Source organism: Lithobates pipiens, unplaced genomic scaffold (assembly GCF_037356315.1).
Source record: "Lithobates pipiens isolate NorthernLeopardFrog02 unplaced genomic scaffold, aLitPip1_a1.2 Scaffold_30, whole genome shotgun sequence".
Classification (NCBI taxonomy): domain Eukaryota; kingdom Metazoa; phylum Chordata; class Amphibia; order Anura; family Ranidae; genus Lithobates; species Lithobates pipiens.
The window spans coordinates 6,855,292-6,877,652 of record NW_027507791.1 but is presented as its reverse complement, the minus strand read 5'-3'; the positions used below and the strand labels follow the sequence as shown (position 1 = coordinate 6,877,652).

Sequence of the window (22,361 nt, the reverse complement as noted above, 5' to 3'; positions counted from 1 at the left end):
TTCCAGAGCAGCTGAGCAGGCCTCTCACTGCCAAAAGTCTCAGTATTTATATATATTCCTATACTATAGAGGAAGAAAAGTGCTAAGCATTCACAATAGTCTTACCTTGGTCTCTGCCAGCCAGTAGTGGGGATCATTCCTCAGGTGATTTTCTGCAGAGTCAGCCTTTATCAGATGATAGAAAATGGTTTCAGAATACCGTAAATTGGTACTATACTATTCATTTACTCATATTACACATTTTCTTTTGACTGACCTTAACAAGAAGAAGCTGAAGAAGGTTGATGGCCTTCCGAGAGTTAATGAGGATGTGAGTGGATGTGAGCACAAGGGGGAGAGGTGTGAGCAGTGGGTTGGTGAAAAAAAACACAATCAAAATAAAGTTACTATGAGGAGCCAGTGATGGTCAGAAGTCGGAATTAGGCTTTAGCTATACACTGGAGGTCAGCAATCAGCCGTATAGAAGGCTGGGAGTTATTGGCCATGAACAGTAGTAAAATACAAGGACTGGGGATCACAAGAGGGTGAAGGCAGGTAATGGGGCTGGGCAGTAATATAGGAGGCCTGAGAGAGGATGCTGGGGCAGGGCAGTAATACAGGAGGATCAAGGGTAGTTGGCCAGGCACAGCAGTAAAATATAAGGACTCAGTGCCCTGGCCCTCCATTAGCTTTCTGTCCTAACCTAATACAGGAGGTCTGAGAGCAGTTGCGGAGGCAGGGAAGTAATCCAGGAGAGACTGAGGGTAATTGGCTGGGTAAACCAGAAAGGTAACAGGACTGGGTTAGCAGAGAAGCACAGAGAGCAGGTGCTACAACAAGGTAGTAATACAGGCGGACTGCTGACAAGTGGTGAGGCGCAATACTAAGGCCCCTTTCTCAAGGAGCGGGGCTTCATTGGAGTCCGACTGCTCCTTGTCTGCTTAGTCTATGCAGACACAGGCAAAGCCCGCAGAAGGACTGCCTGCCCGTTTAGACCCAACTGCCACCTGATCTGCGAAACGAATGTGGAACAGATGATCCCCATCCATCAGTTTTTAGCAGAAAGGATCAGACGTCAGCGGGGTTTGATCGGTTCTGAATGAAAAACTGAGCGACCCACTAATATGAAAGGGGCCTAGGGTTTAGGACAAGGGTATGAAGGAGGATAGTGAAACAGGACAGTTATACAGGACAGCATAAGTTCTGTAGGAGGCTAGTAGGCACATGGAGATCAGAATGGGGAATTACCTTAAATCTATCCATGGAATTTCTGGACAGCAACTGACAAGCCAAGTTGATTTCGGCCTCTAGATTACTCAAGATGGTTTCCTGTTCCGTCTCAAAACATTCTAGCCTCTCCTTCAGATTCTGGTTGTCCTCCACGAGCTTCCTCATGTTCTGCCCTACAGTGCTTAGCTGCTGAGCCTGTGGAAGCAGAGACCACGGTGACCAGATTACAGTGATAAAGAAAATGACACTACTACACCCATTATCACCCTTCTTCATACAGACTGTATGCAGCTTCAACATTAGGCATCACAGACAGGCCAAACCCTACATACGGTAACATATGACTAAAACATTAATATTTCCCAATGTTAATGTAAAAAAAGGCTTGGAGCGCTCTTGACACATCATCATTCTGCAAAATTGTCAGTCTCCTAATTATTATTGAGTCCAAAGTCTTAATATTGGTGTTCATTAACATGCCACTTTACCCATAACAAAAAGAATATTCTTTAGCGAGGAATATACATTCCACATTAATAATGCTGCTACCAAAATTAGCGTGCACCGTCTGTAAATTGCCTTTAGCATTGTTCCTATTTCTTCTTGCTGGAGGCTCCCATTTTGCTGAAGTCCAGAGTCCCTGAACAGCAGTAAATCTGTAGGCTGTCAATAGATAGGGCTCTACAAATTTGGTTGAGTGCCTAAAAATAGAGCGCAGCCGAACATACACGGAGCAAGGGGGGACAGTGTATTACAGTATTTTAAAAAGTATAGGCGAGTCTTTTTAATGTTTTACATATACTTGAAAAAGTGGCCAGCCTGAAGTGATCTACCAGGACTTAACATGATTTTAAAGGCTCAATATTTATCTGAGCTCCCTCTCGATCCAGCGATGTGCACAAGAGCCAAGCTTCTCCCTGGTCCGATTCCTCATTGCCTGAGATGGCATCTGTCAATTATAGCCAGTAAGTCAATGAAGAGAGAGCGGGGGGGGGGCGCAGCCAGGCCACAGCTCTGTCTATCTTATGAATGCATGAGCGGACATGCAGCTAAAAGAAAGCCAGTAGCTCAAACTTGTCACAATGAATAAATTAATCGAGGTGTGGTAAAAAAAATACAGGGATTTTGCGTTTCAGCTAGGAGTGCTAGGAGAACACTACAAGCCAGTGCTAGCTAGCTATGGCTTTCTTCTGGCAACTCGACCATGCAGTCCATATTTCTTCAAGTGCCTCCTTATTGTGCTTCTTGAAACAGCCACACCGCATGTTTTCAGTCCTGTATTTCATCTGAAGTTATTTGTGGATTTTCCTTTGCATCCCGAACAACTTTCCTGGCAGTTGTAGCTAAAATTTTAGTTGGTCTACCCGACCAGGGTTTGGTTTTAACCGAACCCCTCATTTTCCACTTCTTGATTAGAGTTTCTCAATTCCTTAGATATCTTTATGTCCCTTTCCTGTTTTATACAGTTTAACTACCTTTTCCTGCAGATCCCTTGACAATTATTTTGCTTTCCCCATGAATCAGAATCCAGAAATGTCAGAGCAGCACTGGATGAAAGATGCAAGCGTCTGTCAGCAGTCCAGAAACTCATTGACCTTTTATACACACACACTAATTACAAGCAAACAGATCACAGGTGACGATTGATAACTTTAATAGCCATTCAAACCCCTTTGTATCAACTTGTGTGCATGTTATCAGGCCAAAATCACCAGGGTATGTAAACTTTTGATCAGGGTCATTTGGGTAGTTTCTGTTGTGATTATGATTTAAAAAGAGTAAACACAGTTGATTGATAATAAATGGCTTCAGCTAAACACTAAGGGCCTGTTCACACTGCGGGCGATGTGAGGCGACACGACTCGCCTCGATCTGACAAGTCGCCCCCGTTCTGTACAATGGAACCGTTCTGAGAGGAGAGACTCGAGTCGCTCCGACTCAGAAAAAAGGTTCCTGTACTACTTTCGGGCGACCTCGGGGCGACTTGCATTGACTTCTATACAGAAGTCATCTGCAAGTTGCCACTGAGGTCGCGCCAGGTCGCGGCGAGGCAAGTCGGTGTCGCCTCACATCGCCTGCAGTGTGAACCGGCCCTAACCATGAGTGAAATAAAAGTTTGTGTGTTATCATTCATATGATGACCAAGATATCTTAAATTCTGACAGGGTATCTAAAATTATGAGCACAACTGTATAGCACCATGCATAAGATCACAGTACAGTATACATAGGTTTAGGGATTACCAATAAACACATCATACAGAGGTAAAAATGGCAGCCCCAAGTACCAAATAGGAGTATTTAGCAGCAAAGAGTCGCTCAGATTACAATGTTATCAGTTTTAATGGCACTCTGCTCTCGCCATCCTATGACTATAGCTGCACTCCGGGCACCCTGCTCTCGCCATCCAATGACTGTACTCTGGGCATTCAGCTCTCTCCATCCTATGAATATGGCTGCACGCTGCTTTTGCCACCCTAGGACTATGGTTTCACTCCAATCACTCTGCTCTTGCAATCCTATGACTAGGGCTGCACTCTGGGCACTGTGCTCTCCCCATGCTTTGACAAAGGCTACACTCCGGGCACTCTGCTTTTGCCATCTTATGAATATGGCTGCACTCAAGGCACTCTGCTTGCCATCCTATCCCAATACAACTTCTCAGTCAGAAGCCGGCTGTCACATAAGAATAGAATTAGTAGTGTCTATAGGGGAATCTGACACTGAGACGGACCATGGAAGCAGATATTGCTGGTCATGTGGAGCCTATATGGACTAATCCAGTCACACATCAAAGCAACCATTTGCTGCCTTCCACATGTTTCATATGTGTGATGTGTCAGTGGAATCCCTGGGGTGACATGTGCGAGTGCACATTCCCCCACTGTCACAACCACCCTTAATGTCTGATCACAAGCACACTCTGCACAATACCATCTCGATACAACACATGCAGAAACGAAGAACACGTGGCTACTCTAGAACAGACTTTGACAGAACTGAGACTAGAGAATCGCCTCTCTTACCTCCATGACTGCGAGTATTCAGTGAGACTGAAGCTCCCCCAGCTGACTGATTGGAGAAGTACACCTTTGCTGTGCATCTCCACAAAGCAAAAGTAAAAACAATAAAAAAAAAAAAAAAATGTCAGGCAGGCGATACACAGCTTTTTGATATGTCCAGTTTAACTCATAGCAACCAACCAGGTTTCATCTTATATTGGCTGAGAAAATTAAACCAAGAATTCGATTGGTTACTATGAACATGTTTAACTTTTGTGGAGATGTAAAGCCCAAAAGCAGACCTCAAAATCTTTTGAAATGCTGTCAGCAGTATATAAAAAAAAATTGTGTTTATGAACCCATTGCTGCCAGGTTTGTACGCCATACAAACCTGGCAGGGAGGGGGAGAGCTGGGAAAGTTGGAGACACATGATTGTGGGTAAACCTCACAAGCAGACTTTTCCTGTCAGATGGAAGCATTCAGGTGGCTGTGCTTGATAGCAAGGATAACTGCCACAAATTTGCAAGCCCCCCCGTCATGTATTCTGGGCTTCGCTTGGCCATGTGAGGGTCTGGGACCAACATAGTGGGGGCTACCGGGTAAAAGAGGGGAGGCAAGGAGAGCAGACGTACATCCGCTGTCCTCTCCCCCATTTTGCTAACCCAAAAAGCGACATGTTTGACGTCACTTTTGGGTCAGCCCATCAGTGTCCCCGGAAAAGAATGTAATGCAATGTGATCTGCATTGCATTACATTCAATGGAGCATAAGGGAGACATTGAGGGTCTTTTAGAACCTGGATGTCTCATTAAAGAGAACCTGTCACCAGAAAATCACCACATGATGAAAAAAACAAAACAAAAAACAAAAAAACACGCACGCGCACGCACGCACGCGCACACACACACACGCACGTGGCTACTCTAGAATACAGACTTTGACGGGACTGAAACTAGAGATCATTACTGCCCACACCTACTTGGTTTGGCCACACCCCCTTAACATGCTTTGTGATCTTTGCTTTCTATAGTAGATCTCCACCACTCTTGGGTTGCCTACACCTGATCTATACCGTGGCAGCATAACCCAGCTAATAGACTCCCTCCACTGCTGTGTCCTTTAATGAATGAAAGGGAGCGTTAAATCTTGATTGGATGACTGCAGCACACAAGCAGATAATATCTTAACCCACATCTGTGGACCACCCCCATCTCCTGCTCTCACCTTCTCCTCTGCATCCTGGGCAGCCAGCTGGTACTTGCACCTCAAGGTGGCAAACTCATCTCTACCATGCAACACTTCCTCTGAAAGTTTGTCGCATTCCACTTTCATCTTCTCCACTCGCTGGCGTTCTGATCTCACCAAAGACTTGCAGTCGATAAGCTCAGCCTAAAAAAAAAAAAAAAAAAATGTAATAAAAAAAATTTAAAATAAAAAAAAATGTAATTCACATATTCAGAATCAGCTCAAAAATCCAAATCCGTTTCAGCCTGGCTGGTTATAGTAAATTTTTCTCAAGCTACGCCTGACCGGCTTGTAATGTGATCACCGACACTCATGCACTGCAAATGACTGCACAAAGCTGCAATTATATGCCCTCAGCTGCAGAGAATTGTGGGAACATGCAATGGTCTGCAAACAAAATGCAAGAATACAGGGAGGAGGGTTGGACACAGAATATAGGAATCAAGAACAACGCACACGATGTTTGGAAGTGTGGCCTATATCACACCACTTCCTAAAACTCAATCTTTCCAAAACTGAGGTAATCTATTGTAAAACCCATCTCTGGATCTGCCTGTGTAACCTTTTAAAAATGCTAGAGAGCAAGACTGTCATACGGTCAATATGTAAAGGTGCAGTTACATATACACAGTTAATATAAAACAGGCAATCAAGAATATAAAAAGACTTCCAAGAAGGTTATAAAGATATTTAGATAGGGAGAGAGGAGTGCCAGGTGTCTGGAGTGATGCCACACAGAAGTAAACCCATCCATAAAACAGTTTAATTTCTGCCACGGGCTGGAAATGTAACAATCCGATTGGTTGTGCTCGCAACCAAACTGTCAAACCATCCAATGGCTGGTGTCTAAACTGATCACATGTGCAGCATCATGGCAGTTGCAGATTAGGCAAAGATGGCAGCTTTCTTGGCTGAAAACGATAGTGGGGTTTACTTACACTTTAAAGAAAGGATTACAATTGTAAGTAACCTATATATACACACACACAATATGATCATGTACATTATATGTAAACATATATTTGAACATGGTGTATGATATTATTCAATTGTATTATAGAGATATGATATCCTTCACACTCCTGAAGAAAGAGTTGGAAAGCTCTGAAACATGTCGAATGAAAACACATCAGATGAATCAATATTACTCGAGACAGTTTTGTAGTTTGTGACATTCTCTCTTTTAGGCCCCTTTCACAATTGTCCAAAGTCACAGGAAAAGTGACAAAATGGAGTCGCATGACAAGCCGTACCCCACTATTCCCAATGATAACCATTCATATTTGTGCGACAAGTTGCACCGACTTTAAAGCAGTCTCTGTACTACTTTGATCCGACTTTGATGCAAGCTGAGGTCCATAAACCTCAAGTTTACACCGGCATTCCCTGAAATCATGGCAAAATCCCAAAACTTTAAAGTTGTGGCAGTGTGAAAGGGGCCCAAGCCGTATTGTGGTTTTAATTCATGATGGTTTTGTACGACAAAATTGTTTAAAATTTGCATAACTAGTTGTGTCTATAGTGCTGTTAAAGTCCCATTAGGGGTCCACAAATCTGTCCAATTAAAAAGAACATGTACAAATTGAGCAAACGCGTTTCGGGGGATGATAAGCCTTCCTCTTCTTCAGGGCTAGCATACAAACATAAGCAGAAAAACAATGTACAGCCAGTGTTTGTTATATACGTATAGAGGTAAAACAATAATATACAATAGTGTTCTGTGCTAGGTTATATATCACACATAAAAAAGCTGCTGCCACGTTAATGCTGAACACAAGAAAAAAAATGTATGTCATAGGTGAAGCACTAAAAAACAAAATAGTCCAATGCATGATGGTGTCACACGTCACGACTCCTCCCAGGGGAGGAGTTGTGACATGGCAGCCATTTTCTTGGTTGAAGACTTTGGTTTCATTTTATATTGCTCGTTTCTAATTTTTACCAGGTGAGTGCCTTACCGTTTTTACTATTAAATTGCCTCAAAAATACTACACTATGTTACACTTCTCCTATTCTTTCTCACATATCCGTGAGTAATTAAGCAGACTGTGGACCCTGAAAGAGCATTACAGCAGGAAGAGCATGGCGATTCATTTCCGGGGACACCGGTTCAGAATTGCTTTGGAAAATGCATGCCTGACCTTCCTAGGTGGAGGTCCATACTGAGGGGTAAGAGGCAGTGTGAACAGGTGTTGGCAACGGCTTCTCCTTAGATATACCTTGTCTCTATCCATGCTGATTGTTATTTCAACTCATTTTGAATCAAGAATTAATTTTTAAAGGCCCTATAAGTTATATGTGAATCGGACTTTACAATCCGATTTTGCTTTTTAGCACTGCACCTATAATACGAGTTAAAATAGAAGAAATATATCTTGCACATACTCAGGGTCAGATTATACATATTTGATATGCAGAGATCGTGAATTCCAATAAAAAAAAAAAAAAGTTACAAACAAATAAAATGAACTAGATGTCAAAAAAGATTTGATTGGATGCCAAAATTATTAAAATAAAACAATATTTTCAACGCATTAACTCAGAAGTTGATATAAGAATTTCAAATGAGAGATCGGATCTAAAATAATCAAATAAAAGAAGCATATATGAAGAAATATAAAAATAATCATGATAATAATCATGATAAAAGGAATAATTACATAAATGAATAAAAGTAGTAGTAATAAATAAATATAGATCTATGGGCACATACAAATCTTTCCATCAGGTGTAGCATCACTCCAGACACCAAGCGCTCCTTTCTGCCTATCCAAATATCCTTCCCACTGATGTGACATTGCAGTCATACCAGTAAGGTAGCAGCCCATACCTCCAATAAGAGTTAAATACTATCACCCATCCACGGAGCCACCTAATATAAACAAAGAGTACAGTTAGGTGAAAAAAGTATTTGATCCCCTGACAATTTTGTACGTTTGCTCACTGACAAAGAAATGATTAGGCTATAAATTTTTTGGTAGGTTTATTTTAACAGTGAGAGACAGAATAACAAAAAAAGCCAGAGAAACGCATTTCACAAAATTTATAAATTGATTTTAATTTTAATGAGTGAAATAATATCTGACTCCTTTCGCAAAACATGACTCATTGGCAATCAAAGAGGTCAGACGTTTCCTGTGCAACCCGTGGCAAAAATGATGTAATCACCACTCTTGAAAAATGTTTATTCGGTTGTTTTACTGTGTAGAAAAAACAAAACAAAAAAAACAAACACAAAAATTACAGACATGTCTCAAAACAATTTTCATTCAACAGTCCAATCTTCTGGCTTTAAGAAACACACAAAAAAAAAAGGAAACTGTAGTCAATTGCAACTGTTTCTGCAGATTAAGCAGAGGGAAAAAAAATATGGAATCACTAAATTCTGAGGAAAATATTATGGAATCACCATATACTTTGCAGTTCTATAACAAACATCTGCATCAGATTACATCCTGAAAAATTATGCCATCATCGAACATACTTTTAATTGATGGAATAGGAAAAGTGTCCAAAATCTCAATATAAAATTGTGTATTTATTGAAGATTTAAGGACTCATCTCTCTGTACCTTGACATGCAACCCCATATCATCAATGATTGTGGAAATTTGCATGTTATCTTCATACTTTTCATTCGAACGGCACCAAATAAAAGTTCCAGCATCATCACCCCGCCCAATGCAGATTGCTGATAAATGCACAAGTTTAAATGGAGATTTTGGACACTTTTCTTATTCCATCAAATGAAAGGATGTTAGGTGACGATAGCATAATTATTCATGATGTAATCTGATGCAGAGGTTTGTTTTAGAACTGCAAAATACATGATGATTCTATTTTTTCCCGGAATTTATTGATTCCATATTTTTTCCTCTTCTTGATCTGCAAAAATAGATGCAATTGACTACAGTTTTCATTCTTTTTTATTATTTATTTTTTAAGTGTTACTTAAAGCCAGAAGGTTGGAATGTTAAATGAAAATAGTTTTGAGGCATGTCTGATTCGTTTTGTTTTTTTCTACACAATTAAATGAACATTTTCCAAGAGAACTTTTGGCCAGGGGTTGTAGTTGGCCACCAGGTTTGCACACATCTCAAAAGGGATTTTGTCCCACTCCTCTTTGCAGATCCTCTCCAAATTATTAAGGTTTTGAGGCTGACGTTTGTTAAATAAAACTTTTAGCTCCCTTAACATATTTTCTATGGGATAAAGGTCTTGAGAGTGGCTAGGCAACTCCAGGACCTTAATGTGCTTCTTCTTGAGTTATTCCTTTGTTGCCTTGGCCGTGTGTTTTGGGTCATTGTCATGCTGGAATACCCATCCACATCCCATTTTCAATGCCCTGGCAGAGGGAAGGAGGTTCCCACCCAAGATTTGACGGTACATGGCTCCGTCCATCGTCCTTTTCATGTGGTGAAGTTGTCCTGTCCCCTTAGCAGAAAAACACCTACAAAGCATATTGTTTCCACCTTCATGTTTGACGGAGGGGATGGTGTTCTTGGGTTAATAGGCAGCATTCCTCCTACAAACACGGGGAGTTGAGTTGATGCCAAAAAGGCACAATTTTAGTCTCATCTGACTACAACCTTTACCCAAGTTCTCCTCTGAATCATTCAGATGTTCATTAGAAAAGTTCAGAGGGGCCTGTTCATGTGCTATCTTGAGCAGGGGGACCTTGCGGGTGCTGCAGGATTTCAGTCCTTCACAACGTAGTGTATTACCAATTGTTTTCTTGGTGACTATGGTCCCAGCTGCCTTGCGATCATTGGCTAGATTCTCCCGTGTAGTTCTGGGCTGATTCCTCACCATTCTCATGATCATTGAAACTCCACGAGGTGAAATCTTGCATGGAGCCCCAGACCGAGGGAGATTGACAGTTATTTTGGGTTTCTTCCATTTGCAATTAATCGCACCAACTGTTGCTACCCTCTCACCAAGCTGCTTGGTGATGGTTTTGTAGGTATACAATGTTATCCTTGACATCGTTGGGCAGCTCTTTGGTCTTGGCCATGTTGAAAATTGGAATCTGATTAATTGCTTCTGCAGACAGGTGTCTTTTATACAGGTAACAAGCTGAGATTAGGAGCACTCCCTTTAACCACTTGCCGACCGCCGCACGACGATGTACGTCCATTTTTTGAAGAGGGATATCTCGGTAACGGCAGCAGCTGCTGCCACAACCGAGGTGTCCATCTCTTCAGGCGGCGGTCGGCTGTACGATAACGGTGGTCTCCGCGGCGGATTCGCCGCGAGATCACCGCTATCGGCGGCGGGAGAGGTGCCACCCCCCCTCCCGCCGCTTACCGGAGCCGTCGGTAGCGGCGGAGGCGATCGGGTCCTTCTGTCGGCTGGGCATAGAGACAAGTGAGGCTAAGATGGCCCCCACTCGTCTCTATACCATAGGAGGGCGGAAGCGACGTCAAAACGTCACTTCCGCCCATACCTCTTAAAGGTATTTTTTTTTTTTTAAATGTCAGATTTTCTTTTTTTTTTTTTTTTGTTGCATTTTAGCCCAAATATGAGATCTGAGGACCTTTTGACCCCAGATCTCATATTTAAGAGGACCTGTCATGCTTTTTTCTATTACAAGGAATGTTTACATTCCTTGTAATAGGAATAAAAGTGATCCATTTTATTTATTTATTTTTAAAAAGTGTAAAAATAAAATAAATTAAAATAAATAAGAAAAAAAAAAAAAAATTTAAAAACACCCCGTTACGACGAGCTTGCGCACAGAAGCGAGCGCATACGTGAGTAGCGCCCGCATATGAAAACGGTGGTCAAACCACATATGTGAGGTATCACCGCGATCGGTAGAGCGAGAGCAATAATTCTAGCCCTAGACCTCCTCTGTAACGCAAAAAATGCAACCTGTAGAATTTTTTAAATGTCGCTTATGCAGATTTTTGAGGCTAAAAGTTTGACGCCATTCCACGAGCGGGCGCAATTTTGAAGCGTGACATGTTGGGTATCAATTTACTCGGCATACCATTATCTTTCACAGTATAAAAAAAAATTGGGCTAATTTTACTGTTGTCTTATTTTTTTTATTCAAAAAAGTGAATTTTTTCCAAAAAAAGTGCGCTTCTAAGACCGCTGCGCAAATACGGTGTGAAAAAAAGTATTTCAATGACCGCCATTTTATTCTCTAGGGTGTTAGAAAAAAAACAATATAAAATGTTTGGGGGTTCTAAGTAATTTTCTAGCAAAAAAAACTGTTTTAAACATGGAAACACCAAGTCCGAAAAAGAGGCCTGGTCCTTAAGTGGTTAAGGGAGTGCTCCTAATCTCAGCTTGCTGCCTGTATAGAAGACACCCGATAGCCAGAAATCCTACTGATTGATAGGGAAGCAAATACTTATTTCACTCATTAAAATCCAAATAAATGTATAACTTTTTTGAAATGCGTTTTTTTTTTTTTATTGTTTGTTGTTATTCTGCCTCTCGCTGTTAAATAAAAACTTACCATTAAAATTATAGACTGATCATTTCTTCGTCAGTGGGTACAAAATCAGCAGGGGATCAAATACTTTATTCCCTCACTGTAAACTTCACAGCCAGGAAGAGACAACCAGAAGTAAGCGGTGGACGCTGTCTGCCTTGTGTTTGTGAGTCTCGTGTCCATCCTGCACTGCGGGTAATGCTGCTGACTGATGATGATGATAAGAACTATTTTATTGTCTGATTTTTGGAGTTTGTCAATATGATGAAGGATAAAAACAGAATTATACTATTTGGAGAATTATACTATTATCCGAGCATCTATTGGAGATGATATACAGCTCTGATATCCTCCATGATGTGGATGACAGCCATATGAAAAATATTAATGCTTGATGTTTTTTACTTTCTGGTGAGTGAAAACCTCCAATGATGCACGGCTTGAGGATTTTGGTGTGAGGTGCACTTCTACAATACTACACTAGGATCACCACCTGTGTCTTTTGGACTTCTGGTCACCTTCTGTCATTCACTCTTCTCATATGCCATCATCGTATGAAAGCTAGTCATTAATTCATGACAGTAGCTCTGCTATAGTATTCAGAGGTACTTTTTGAAGTACCTGTGGACATTTTACTATTTTGTGTGCACATTAAAATTATAGACTGATCATTTCTTTGTCAGTGGGCAAATGTACAAAATCAGCAGGGATCACATGATTTTCCCCTCACTGTAACTCAATTCAATGTGGTCTCTAGTTCAAACTAATCAAGACAGTTGTAAAAGAATTTCAGAAATGGGCAATATTTCTGCACATTTATCTGAGTTTCCATCACCTTGAGGCTGCGGATGTGACTTTCCAGCTGTTCCGTTTCTTGCCTGAAGCGTTCCATCATTTCCTGGATGTTGCGATCATGTTTGCTCTTAGCAGTCTGGGCTGCGGACCGCAGATCTGTCAGTTCCCTCTGATGTACCTCCCGTTCCATCTTTAGCTGTCTGCCTGCCGAATTCAGCTCTTCCCGAGCAAACTCAGCCTGTTTCTGGGCTTCACATAGGTTTCGCCGGAGCTCTTTGCCACTCTTCTCCTCCTGTGCCAGTTTACTGCTTAGCTCCGCCCTCTCGCCACTTAGATCTCGGACAGCTTCCTGAAGTTCCAGTATTTTGTTGTTGCTCTTCTCCTGAGCCCGACCAGCGGACAACAACTCTTCTTGCAGCTTCTCCCGGTCCTCCTGAAGCTGTTGCTGGACTTCCACCTGTCTTTGGAGCTCCCCTTTAATTCAATCAAAGAAGAGCATTAGGTGTATGCAGGATACAATGTGTTCACCCCCTACCTTAAATACAGTCATCTCTCACAACCACTACGCTAGATAAAGTGTCGTCTTCCACAGTGTCGTAATCACAAAATGAAATTCCAAAAGGAGAATTATGCATAAAACTATCGCAAATGGAGACAAATTAACTGTTATGTTGCAGGGACCATAGTTTAAGGAGTCCTGCACCACCTATTGCCGGGTGTACTAATGTGCTTATTCTAGGCACCTATAATATCCACAAAGCATTGAATTATATGTCACATAAATTTCTCTAGCTTACATGCATCACAATTCCACCGAAAATGCATGGTGTTTATTTATTGCACTAATATAAATATTGCATAGTCACATGTTCAAAAAAAAACAAACAGTCTTTGGAATACAGATTAAAACAAAATAAAATAAATTAACTGTTTTAAATGGTCATACAAATATATTCTTGAAATTAAATCTTTATTATTTTGTGGGCACATAGTGTGGGTGGGTTTCTGCCAGTCACGCCCATTCCAGCCTGTGTCTTAGAATAAGAGGGTGGTGATGTCCTGCCCCCATTGTGTTTAGCTGGCTAGTGAGAATGTAGGAGGGAGGGAGTGGGCTGTCATTTACCACTGTGCATACACCCACATGTGCGACTCTAGTCACATGGGCTGCTCAGATGTGAAAGAGAAAATGCTCAGCATAGAAGCTCACTGAAAATTGAGCATGTGCAGAGCTGCCACCACATCTGCAAAATCCCTAGCTGAATTGGGGATGTGGACAGAAGGCGAAGATAAAGAGCTGCAGGATCAACCAGGTTTTTTGCAGAATACAGAAAACAAATCTGATAGACTGAGTAAGTATGAACAGCAAGTAAATCTCCCTTTATTGATAGTTTTTTTTAATGATGTAGCTTCAGAGTCACTTTAAGTTGGCCATAAATTATGTAAATTTTCTTTCTTTAAACCCATAATCGTTCTATTCTCCTGACAGCAAGGAAACCTCAGAATACAAAGGTGAAGGGGGGGGGGGGGGCATTCACCCATCACAGTCAATGTTGATGGGGGAAGCTTTCCCTTTGCACATTTTATCACGAGGTCTATTTGCAGTCAGAACACAAACGATCACTGCTGCCAGCTATAGCCAGTGGCAGTAATCGTATGAAGAAAACCCAACAGACTCAAGTCGATCGATAGATCGTCTGACTTCAGTACAACCAGCCTGGCCTGTTGATGGATCAAAATTCATCCTGTTCCTGCAGAACCCACTGAATTTTGATCGGTCTCTGGCCAGCTTTAATGTGTGCACAGAAAGGGGACATACATAAAAAAAAGCTGAAATGGATAGGTTTCCATTTAATTTTCATGTCAAACATGGAATTTGTTGGTTTCGTCTTTTTAAAATGATGCTATAGGCAATTCTAAACTCTTTTCCAAAATATCAGCTAAATATATTCTCTTAATGAAATTTATCAAGTTTCTAAAAGTGTTCCAGACATTTTTTTGCCATAACTTTTGCTGATAATTTACACCTAAACTAAAGATTACTAAGATAATTCATATTTTTTATTATGATGCTTTCCTTAGACTGAATTGCAATAGCTTCATAGACTGGGGGAAAAAAAAAAAAAAAGGATTCAAAGGTTAAAAAGGAAGGGCAAAGAATTATAAATCATTATAAACAGCCTCCCGGGTCTTCATTCTAGATTATTTTCTCTGACCCAACATCCATCTTTGTTTGCTCTACAGAGCAGAGTTGTAGAATACTGGCTACACACACACACTACAATCATTATTCAATTTAATTGTCATTTTATAATCTTTTTGTTCCCTTGTGATACTCTCACTTTTCTGATTTAAAGGAGAAGTTCAATAAAACGTGTGGAACATGTAACATGTTCCCAATGCTGCAGATGCTGTGCAATTATTGTATATGAAGAAGCATTGTGATATATGCTTGCATGGATATACACACATATACATTCGGGTATGCATTTGAATGACCTAGTGACTCTTACTGTGACTAATTTCAGCATGTTACACCTATAGGTTTCTAGGACCAACAGCAACCAATAGACGGCCCTACAGTTACACACCATGTGGGTTTGCACATGTGCGCATCCCTCTATACATGCAGTGTATTACACCAAAGAAGGCAACTGTAGCTTTCCATCATCAGTATTCCATGTCTATAATACGCATGGTACCAGTCAACAGTATATATAGACACATATACTGTATTCCATACATACATCTTCAGATAAAAACCATCCATGAGATCAATATTCTTTTATGAGAGAGAGAGAGAGAGAGAGATTTTTAAAGATATAATATATTTTATGTATGATTTAACATCTGCATTAGCGTCTGCAATTCCACCTCTATATCCGTCTGGTGTTTATTTTTCTCTATTTAGAGTGCTGAGATGTGGTGGTATACTACCCATCCAGCTTCATATATCTATTTCAATATATGCAAATGCACACTATATTTGGCCCTTTAAGGCTCTGATGAAGAGGATGACCCTTGAAACGTGTTAGCCAACTATTTGAAAATCCCTTGTGTGGACAACATATATCAATCTATTAAATGTTTAAAGCGGTTGTATAGTCATTTTTGGGACTTTTACCTACAGGAAAGCCTATATTATTAAGGCTTACCTGTAGGTAAAAAAAAAATATCTCCTAAACCTGTACGGTTTAGGAGATATTCCCCTCGCTATGCGCCACTGACTGCAGTGGCGCATGCGCACAGGGGATTCTCAGCTGAAAGCCAGGCAGACGCCAGACCCTGCCGGGAAGAAATCTCCCACACGCACTCGTGGGAGTGATATCGCAGCTCCAGCCACTCACAGCGCCGGAGCCGTGATACCCAGAAGAAACGCTGAGGGAACAGGTCAGCTCCCTTGACGTGGATCGGGCCAGATGTCGGGGCCTCGTTCTAAGGTATTTCATAATGAGCTAGTACGCGGTGCCTTCCTTTGCAGGTGGGAAAAAAATAAACATATCAGAGGGTTTACAACCACTTTAACATTGCTTTCACATTATATTTCAGACTTCCCCTAGTTGGCATGGGCAGCAAGGCTTGCATGATCTTTCCATTTACACAACACTAAGAAATAATACCACCCCTACTAAGGCCCTCTGCACCAGCGCAGGAGAATATATTTTCTGTTAATCCTTTGTGGCTGTCGGCTTGCAATTCTAAAGGATTCTTCCTGTCAGATTGTATCTGCTGGGATGTACGGGCACACAGATACTCTGACAGATTTGGAGGAGACCTGTACGGCACCATAGATCAGCAATGCCTTACAGGCTCCAAGAAAAAATAACAGATGCACATTTTTCATCTGCACTGAAAAGTGAACTTGTCCTTTAATCTCTCAAAAACGTTGTCCTAAAATCTCAATTGAATGCAGGTCTTTAACCTCCGGAGGCAAAGGCCGCAGATTCAAGTTGTCCTTTCTCCCTGAAATGCTGCATAAAGAACCTGTGGGATGAAAAATAGTTCATATACTCACCTTTTCCCTGGCTTCTTCCTGCAGCACCAAGGAGAGGGAGACATTTTTTGCATCAAGCCAGATCTCAGAGAATGCGGTCTATCCCAAATTTTTTACATGAAGGCAGTCCTGCACTGTGCAACATTTTGTCAGCTGAAGAAGGAAGAGAATCACCTGCTGCACTATGGAAGCCAGGGAAAGGAGAGTATATTAACCATTTATCTCCCCACAGGCTCTGTTATGCAGTATTTTAGGGAGGGGATAGAGGCACATTGAATAAGCAAACCTTGCCACTGAGATTGAATAAGCAAACCTTGCAACTCTGACTTAAGCCCCTTACACACCAGCCGAATGTCGGGAGACAAACGGGCAGTTAAAAAAAAAAAAAAAACCTTTGGACCGTGTATGTAGGTCTCTCAGACAGTCGTTCGGCCGGCCTCTGTTGGATGTGCATGCTGGAAAGCCAGTATCCGACCGACTCCCGATAAGCACTTTCAGCCAATGGCCCCCCACCACAACATCACAGTGTTCTGGTGGGGGGGGGGGGGGGGGTGTCCCACTGTCAGAACACAGCAGCCCAGCAGGGGAGATCACTGAACTAACCTTGCGTGGTTAGTACAGTGGCTCCGACTGGAGCAGACAGTGGAATACGATTTTTCTACATAAATATACACAGAGTGAGATTTTTATTTTTTTGTAGCTTGTGGGGTCACATGTGAGCGTGCGTTTGGTTTTCTTTTTTACGTTTGGATGCCTTATAAAAATATAGATTTTATATATATACATACACACACACACACATATATATATATATGCATATATATTTATTTCTCTCTTTTTTTGCTCATTCATAAAGTATTCAGAGACCACTTTAACTTTTTGAATTTTGTTATGTTGCAGCCTGATAATACAGTTGTTTAAACACTTCAATACCGGGCAATTTCACCCCCTTCCTGCCCAGGCCAATTTTCAGCTTTCAGCGCTGTCGCACATGATCTTTATTTTTTTTATATAAATACATTTGTGTTATGAAGTTTTGTAAATAAGTAATTCTCTTCCACGGTTGGGACTGATGAGGCGGCACCAATATGCAGCACTGATGGGCACTCATAGGCGACACCGATGAGCAGGCACTGAAAGAAAGCACTAATTAGCATCACTAATGGGCATTGATTGGCATCACTGATGGGCACTGTTGTGGGTGCACTAATATTCAGGGCAATAATCATCTGTGCAGGTCTCCCCTGTAAAGAAATGCCAGTGATTGGCTCTCCTCTCCTCACACTCTGGCATTGTGAGGAGAGGAAAGGTCGATAACCGGCATTTCCTTGTTTACATGTGTTCAGCTGCGATTTGACACATGGGCGAAGAGCTGTGGCATCGGCTCTTTACTGAGGTCAGGGATGTGTCATGTCCCAGGGACACAATGTGCCACTGATCGCCGTGGATGTGCACGAGCAGCGAGAGTGAGACAACCCCATATGACTATATGTATAGTGTGTATACGGTGGGTGGTTAAATTCATTTTGTTTTTCTCTTTTCTCAATCTACACATAGTACCCCATAATGACAAAGTGAAAACAATATTAGAAGTGTCTTTGAATTTATTAAAAAGGGAAACTGTGAAAACAGTGCAATAACCCCCAAAAGAGGTATGGGGGATGCCACTCACCTGAGTGCAGCGTGTTCCCGGTTGGGGTGCCTGGGCAGGGGGGTGGTGTTCCTCACTCTTGATCCAGCAAGTTATATATTATATGTAGCACTGACCCCCGAAGGAGCTGCTGGTTTTGTTGGGCTTACCGTTACCTTCTTATAATAAATAAGTTTAATTTCTGTTAGAAAGTTTTGTAAATAAGTAACTCTCCTCCACTGATGGGCACCGATGAGATGGCACCAATATGCAGCACTGATGGGCACTCATAGGCGACATCAATGAGCAGGCACTGACAGGCAGCACACTCATACCCACCGGTGGTGACAGCAACACCTACGTTCAAGGAGAACTCAGTGCAATCCAGCTAGACTGGTACTGAAACCATAATTTTGAAAAATTTGCCTTAAAACCCAACTGTGGTTTTAGGAATATTAATTTTTAAAACAAATATAGCCCACGCTCTTCAGGAGTCGGCGCTACATATATAATCACACTTTTTACCTTGGTTAACGTCTATTGTATACAGACGTTGTTATGGAATAATCCTCAAGGCTGTGTTAAACTGAGGAAATGCATGTCTAAGCGAATGTTCTTCTACATATTTTTTAAATTATGTTCTGTTAAATATTCAATAAAAACTTAGAGTTGAAAAAGGGAAAACTGAAATATCACATTGGCATAAATATTCCAACCCTTTTCAACAATACTTGGAATTTATCTCAGGTGCATCCCATTTCTTTTGATCGTTGGAGATGTTTCCACACCTTGATTGGAGACCACCTGTGGTAAATTAAAATGATTGGACAGGATTTGAAAAGGCACACACCTCTATAAAATGCCTCAAAGCTGTCAAAGCAAAGCCATGCGGTCAAAGAAACTGCCTGCAGAGCTCAGAAACAGGATTATTGCAAGGCACAGATCCAGGGAAGGCTTAAAAAAAAAAAAAATCTGCTGCATTTAGGGTTCCCAAAAGCACAGAGGTCTCCATAATGCTCAAATCGAAAACGTTTTGCACAACCACAACTTTTTCAAGAGCTGGTTGCCGAGCCAAACTGTGCACCCGGGGAGAAGGGCCTTAGTAAGAGAGTTGACCAAGAACCAGATGAGTTCCAGAGATCCTATATGGAGATGGGGCAAAGTTCCAGAAGGACAACCTTCACTGTAGTCCTGCACCAGTCTGGGCTTTATAGCAGAGTGCCTAGACTGAAGCCTCTCCTCAGTGCAAAACATATGAAAGCCTGCTTGAGGTTTGCAAAAAAGCAGCTGAAGGACTCTCAGACTGTGAGGAACAAGACTCTCTGGTCTGATGACACCAGGGCTGAATTTCCCAACAGGCACTGTAGGCATATGTCTACAGGCACCCTTCTAAGCCCTTGTACACACGGTCGGAGAATCCGTCGGAATGTGTCCTATCGGACCGTGTTGTCGGATAATCTGACTGTGTGTGGTATGCATCGGACTGGTTCAGTCGGAATATCCGTCGGACCCAATTTTCCAACTTGTTGGAAATATTTCCCGACCAACTGGTTCGATCGGACATACTCCTATCATGTGTAGAGAATTCTGATCGGACCAAGCGCCACGCATGCTCAGATCATATTCCTACAAAGCTATTGGCTACAAGCCTGAACGTAGTCCCATCCTAACGAAATTACGTCATCACGTTCTGAATGATCGGATTTTTCGACAACTTAGTCCGACCGTGTGTATGCAACAGTTTCGGACAAGATGCGACGGACAAAATCCGACGGATTTGGTTGTCGAAATCTCCAACCGTGTGTACAGGGGCTTAGAGGGGTGTTTGACTGCTGTGGAAATTAGTCCCATGCCTCCCCGAGTGTGTATGCTGGTATTGATGGTGACAAACAGACACACGCTGGCTCTCGCTCTCTCTTTGTCAATGACTTCCAGCCCAGACTGATGATTTGTGTCCCCCGTGGCTTGCAGTGTCCTGTCTTGTGGTGGGAAGTATCACTCGCACACTGCAGTGTAGGCGGATTCTGCCAGTGCGGTCCGGTCCCACAGGTGGCTGTGTTTGTGTTCTATGTAGAAAAAGTAGAGAAGAAGGGGTGTGGGGTCTCTTAAAATGGGAAATATAGAAATCCCTCATGGAAATTCTATATTTCCCATTTTAAGAGTCTGTACGGGCACCCCGGGGCAAGATTGACCCATAGCCTATTTAACCAGTTATAGGTTTGGTCAACTTGCCCCTATTCTAAGTGTGAGGTTTTTATTTGCCCACTGTTTGCAAAAAGTTTCCCTCTTGTCATCGTTTGAAACCGGGGATTACATAGAGGTTGGCAATTCTATTCCGCCATCCCCTTCTCCCTGTATTTGCAAGCTCTCTCTCTGTCCGGTAATATGATCAGGGTACAGTGCCCATTTCCATCATGGTCGCCTGCTTCTGATAAGCGCGGTGGTCGCTTTCAGCGCAGGCACGGACAGGCAATTGTGGGCAAATCCTTGACTCTAGCCATGTTCCAAAATGGCTGATGCGCTGTAACGACGTAGATTACGTCCTTCGCGCATGCGCAATACGACACGCATGCGCAGCAAGGAAGTCCTCCTCAAAGACGTGCCCGCAGCCTGGTGGTGACGTCAGACGCCGCCGGGCTGGAGCCACGAGACAAAACATCAGTCCCGTCAGTGCCGGTCAGGCAAGTGACGGGAAGAGATCTTGGGGACGCTCGCTAGCGGATGAACATTCGAACTACACTGATTCAAACATCTTAAAAACAGGTAGAAGCCTGAAACTTTTGTGGGACTTAGAGGATGTTCCTCTGGGTCCAACTGGGGAATTTTTACCCTCATTTTAAACTCAATGAGGGCACCTATTGATGCTAGGACTTGGTCCTCTCTCTCTCTTTTTCTTTGTTTTTTAGATCTGCATAGACAAATACTTTTTGCTTTAAAACGCACTGTTTACAACTTTCATCTGACAGTACACGGATCACCTTGCTATTTGGCATTTTCAACTGGTTCAAACTCAGCTATTTCCTGGATTTTCCCAGGTATGCTTTCAAGTTGATTATCACTTACTACCTAATTTCCAAACTAAGCAACTGAGATACATTGTACTCTCTTTCTCGTGCCTCTGCAGACTCTAGGGAAATATCAAGGATCCCCAATGGTGTCCTCATCACACTCCATATGTATGGTGTGAGTTTCTTCACTTACCAACAACCAATATCTACAATAGTGACAAACAATATACAAATTCACAAAATTTTAAGGGGTAAGGTGTTTTAGTTTATATAACCTAATTTATAATCTCCAAATCGGAGAATTATGCTATTATATAAATATGTTTATAAACCTGGATTTCATCCATAGAATTGAATGTCTTTTTTTGTAATCACTTTTTTGTCTACCAATAACTATGTCCTTGTTTTAGATGAATTTAATCATTTTTAATATAAAGCTGTTCTGGTCAAGTTTAGATCAGAGTGGAAGTATCATTACAATCATTTGATTATATGTTTTGAATTTTTGGGGGACATATTGTCTGTCCCCTAAGGTTCTTTAAATTTATATAATTGTTTATTCTTTGTGTATTTTCAGTTTTTTCTGTATATCGCTGTATGCTGCAATGTCCTGAGGAAGCTCGGAAGAGCGAAACATGTAGGAAAGAAACAATGCAGGCTCAATAATATACAAATGTGGTAATCTGTGGAGTTGTATAGGATTCTGCACTAGCCTCTGTATATTTACATTTGTCATATTGTATGTATATGGAAAAAATTGTTTTCCTTATTTGGGAAATGTCCTTTGTACATTTAATTAAACTTTATTGATTTTTATCTACTGTCTTTATACACTTGGTACCGTTATAAAAATCCCGGGGGTTGGTTACCCTCCAGTCCCCTGTCAGCTTCTTCCCCTTTCTTTTTCTAAATTTCTCAACTGGGATGTGGTACCTTTTTACTTGTTTATTTTTTGACCAATAGCCTTTTCTATACATATCTTTTGTCCACAATGTAGCCATCTACTTCATGCAGGGCTGGAGGGACAACATGGAGGAC

The 22,361-nt window shown here is 41.7% G+C and overlaps 1 protein-coding gene across 5 annotated transcripts in view; it reads right to left on the bottom strand.

The window, feature by feature from the left end:
- Nucleotides 1-22,361, bottom strand: part of CEP128 (centrosomal protein 128) — a 373,597-nt gene that overhangs the window by 193,780 nt on the left and 157,456 nt on the right. For all 5 annotated transcript variants that reach the window (XM_077463576.1, XM_077463578.1, XM_077463577.1 and 2 more), the window contains 4 exons: nt 12,735-13,168; nt 5,435-5,599; nt 1,228-1,404; nt 106-165 (listed from right to left, as the gene is read on the bottom strand). In XM_077463576.1, the coding sequence (XP_077319702.1) occupies nt 106-165; nt 1,228-1,404; nt 5,435-5,599; nt 12,735-13,168 (836 nt within the window). The remainder of the gene's footprint in view (nt 1-105; nt 166-1,227; nt 1,405-5,434; nt 5,600-12,734; nt 13,169-22,361) is intronic.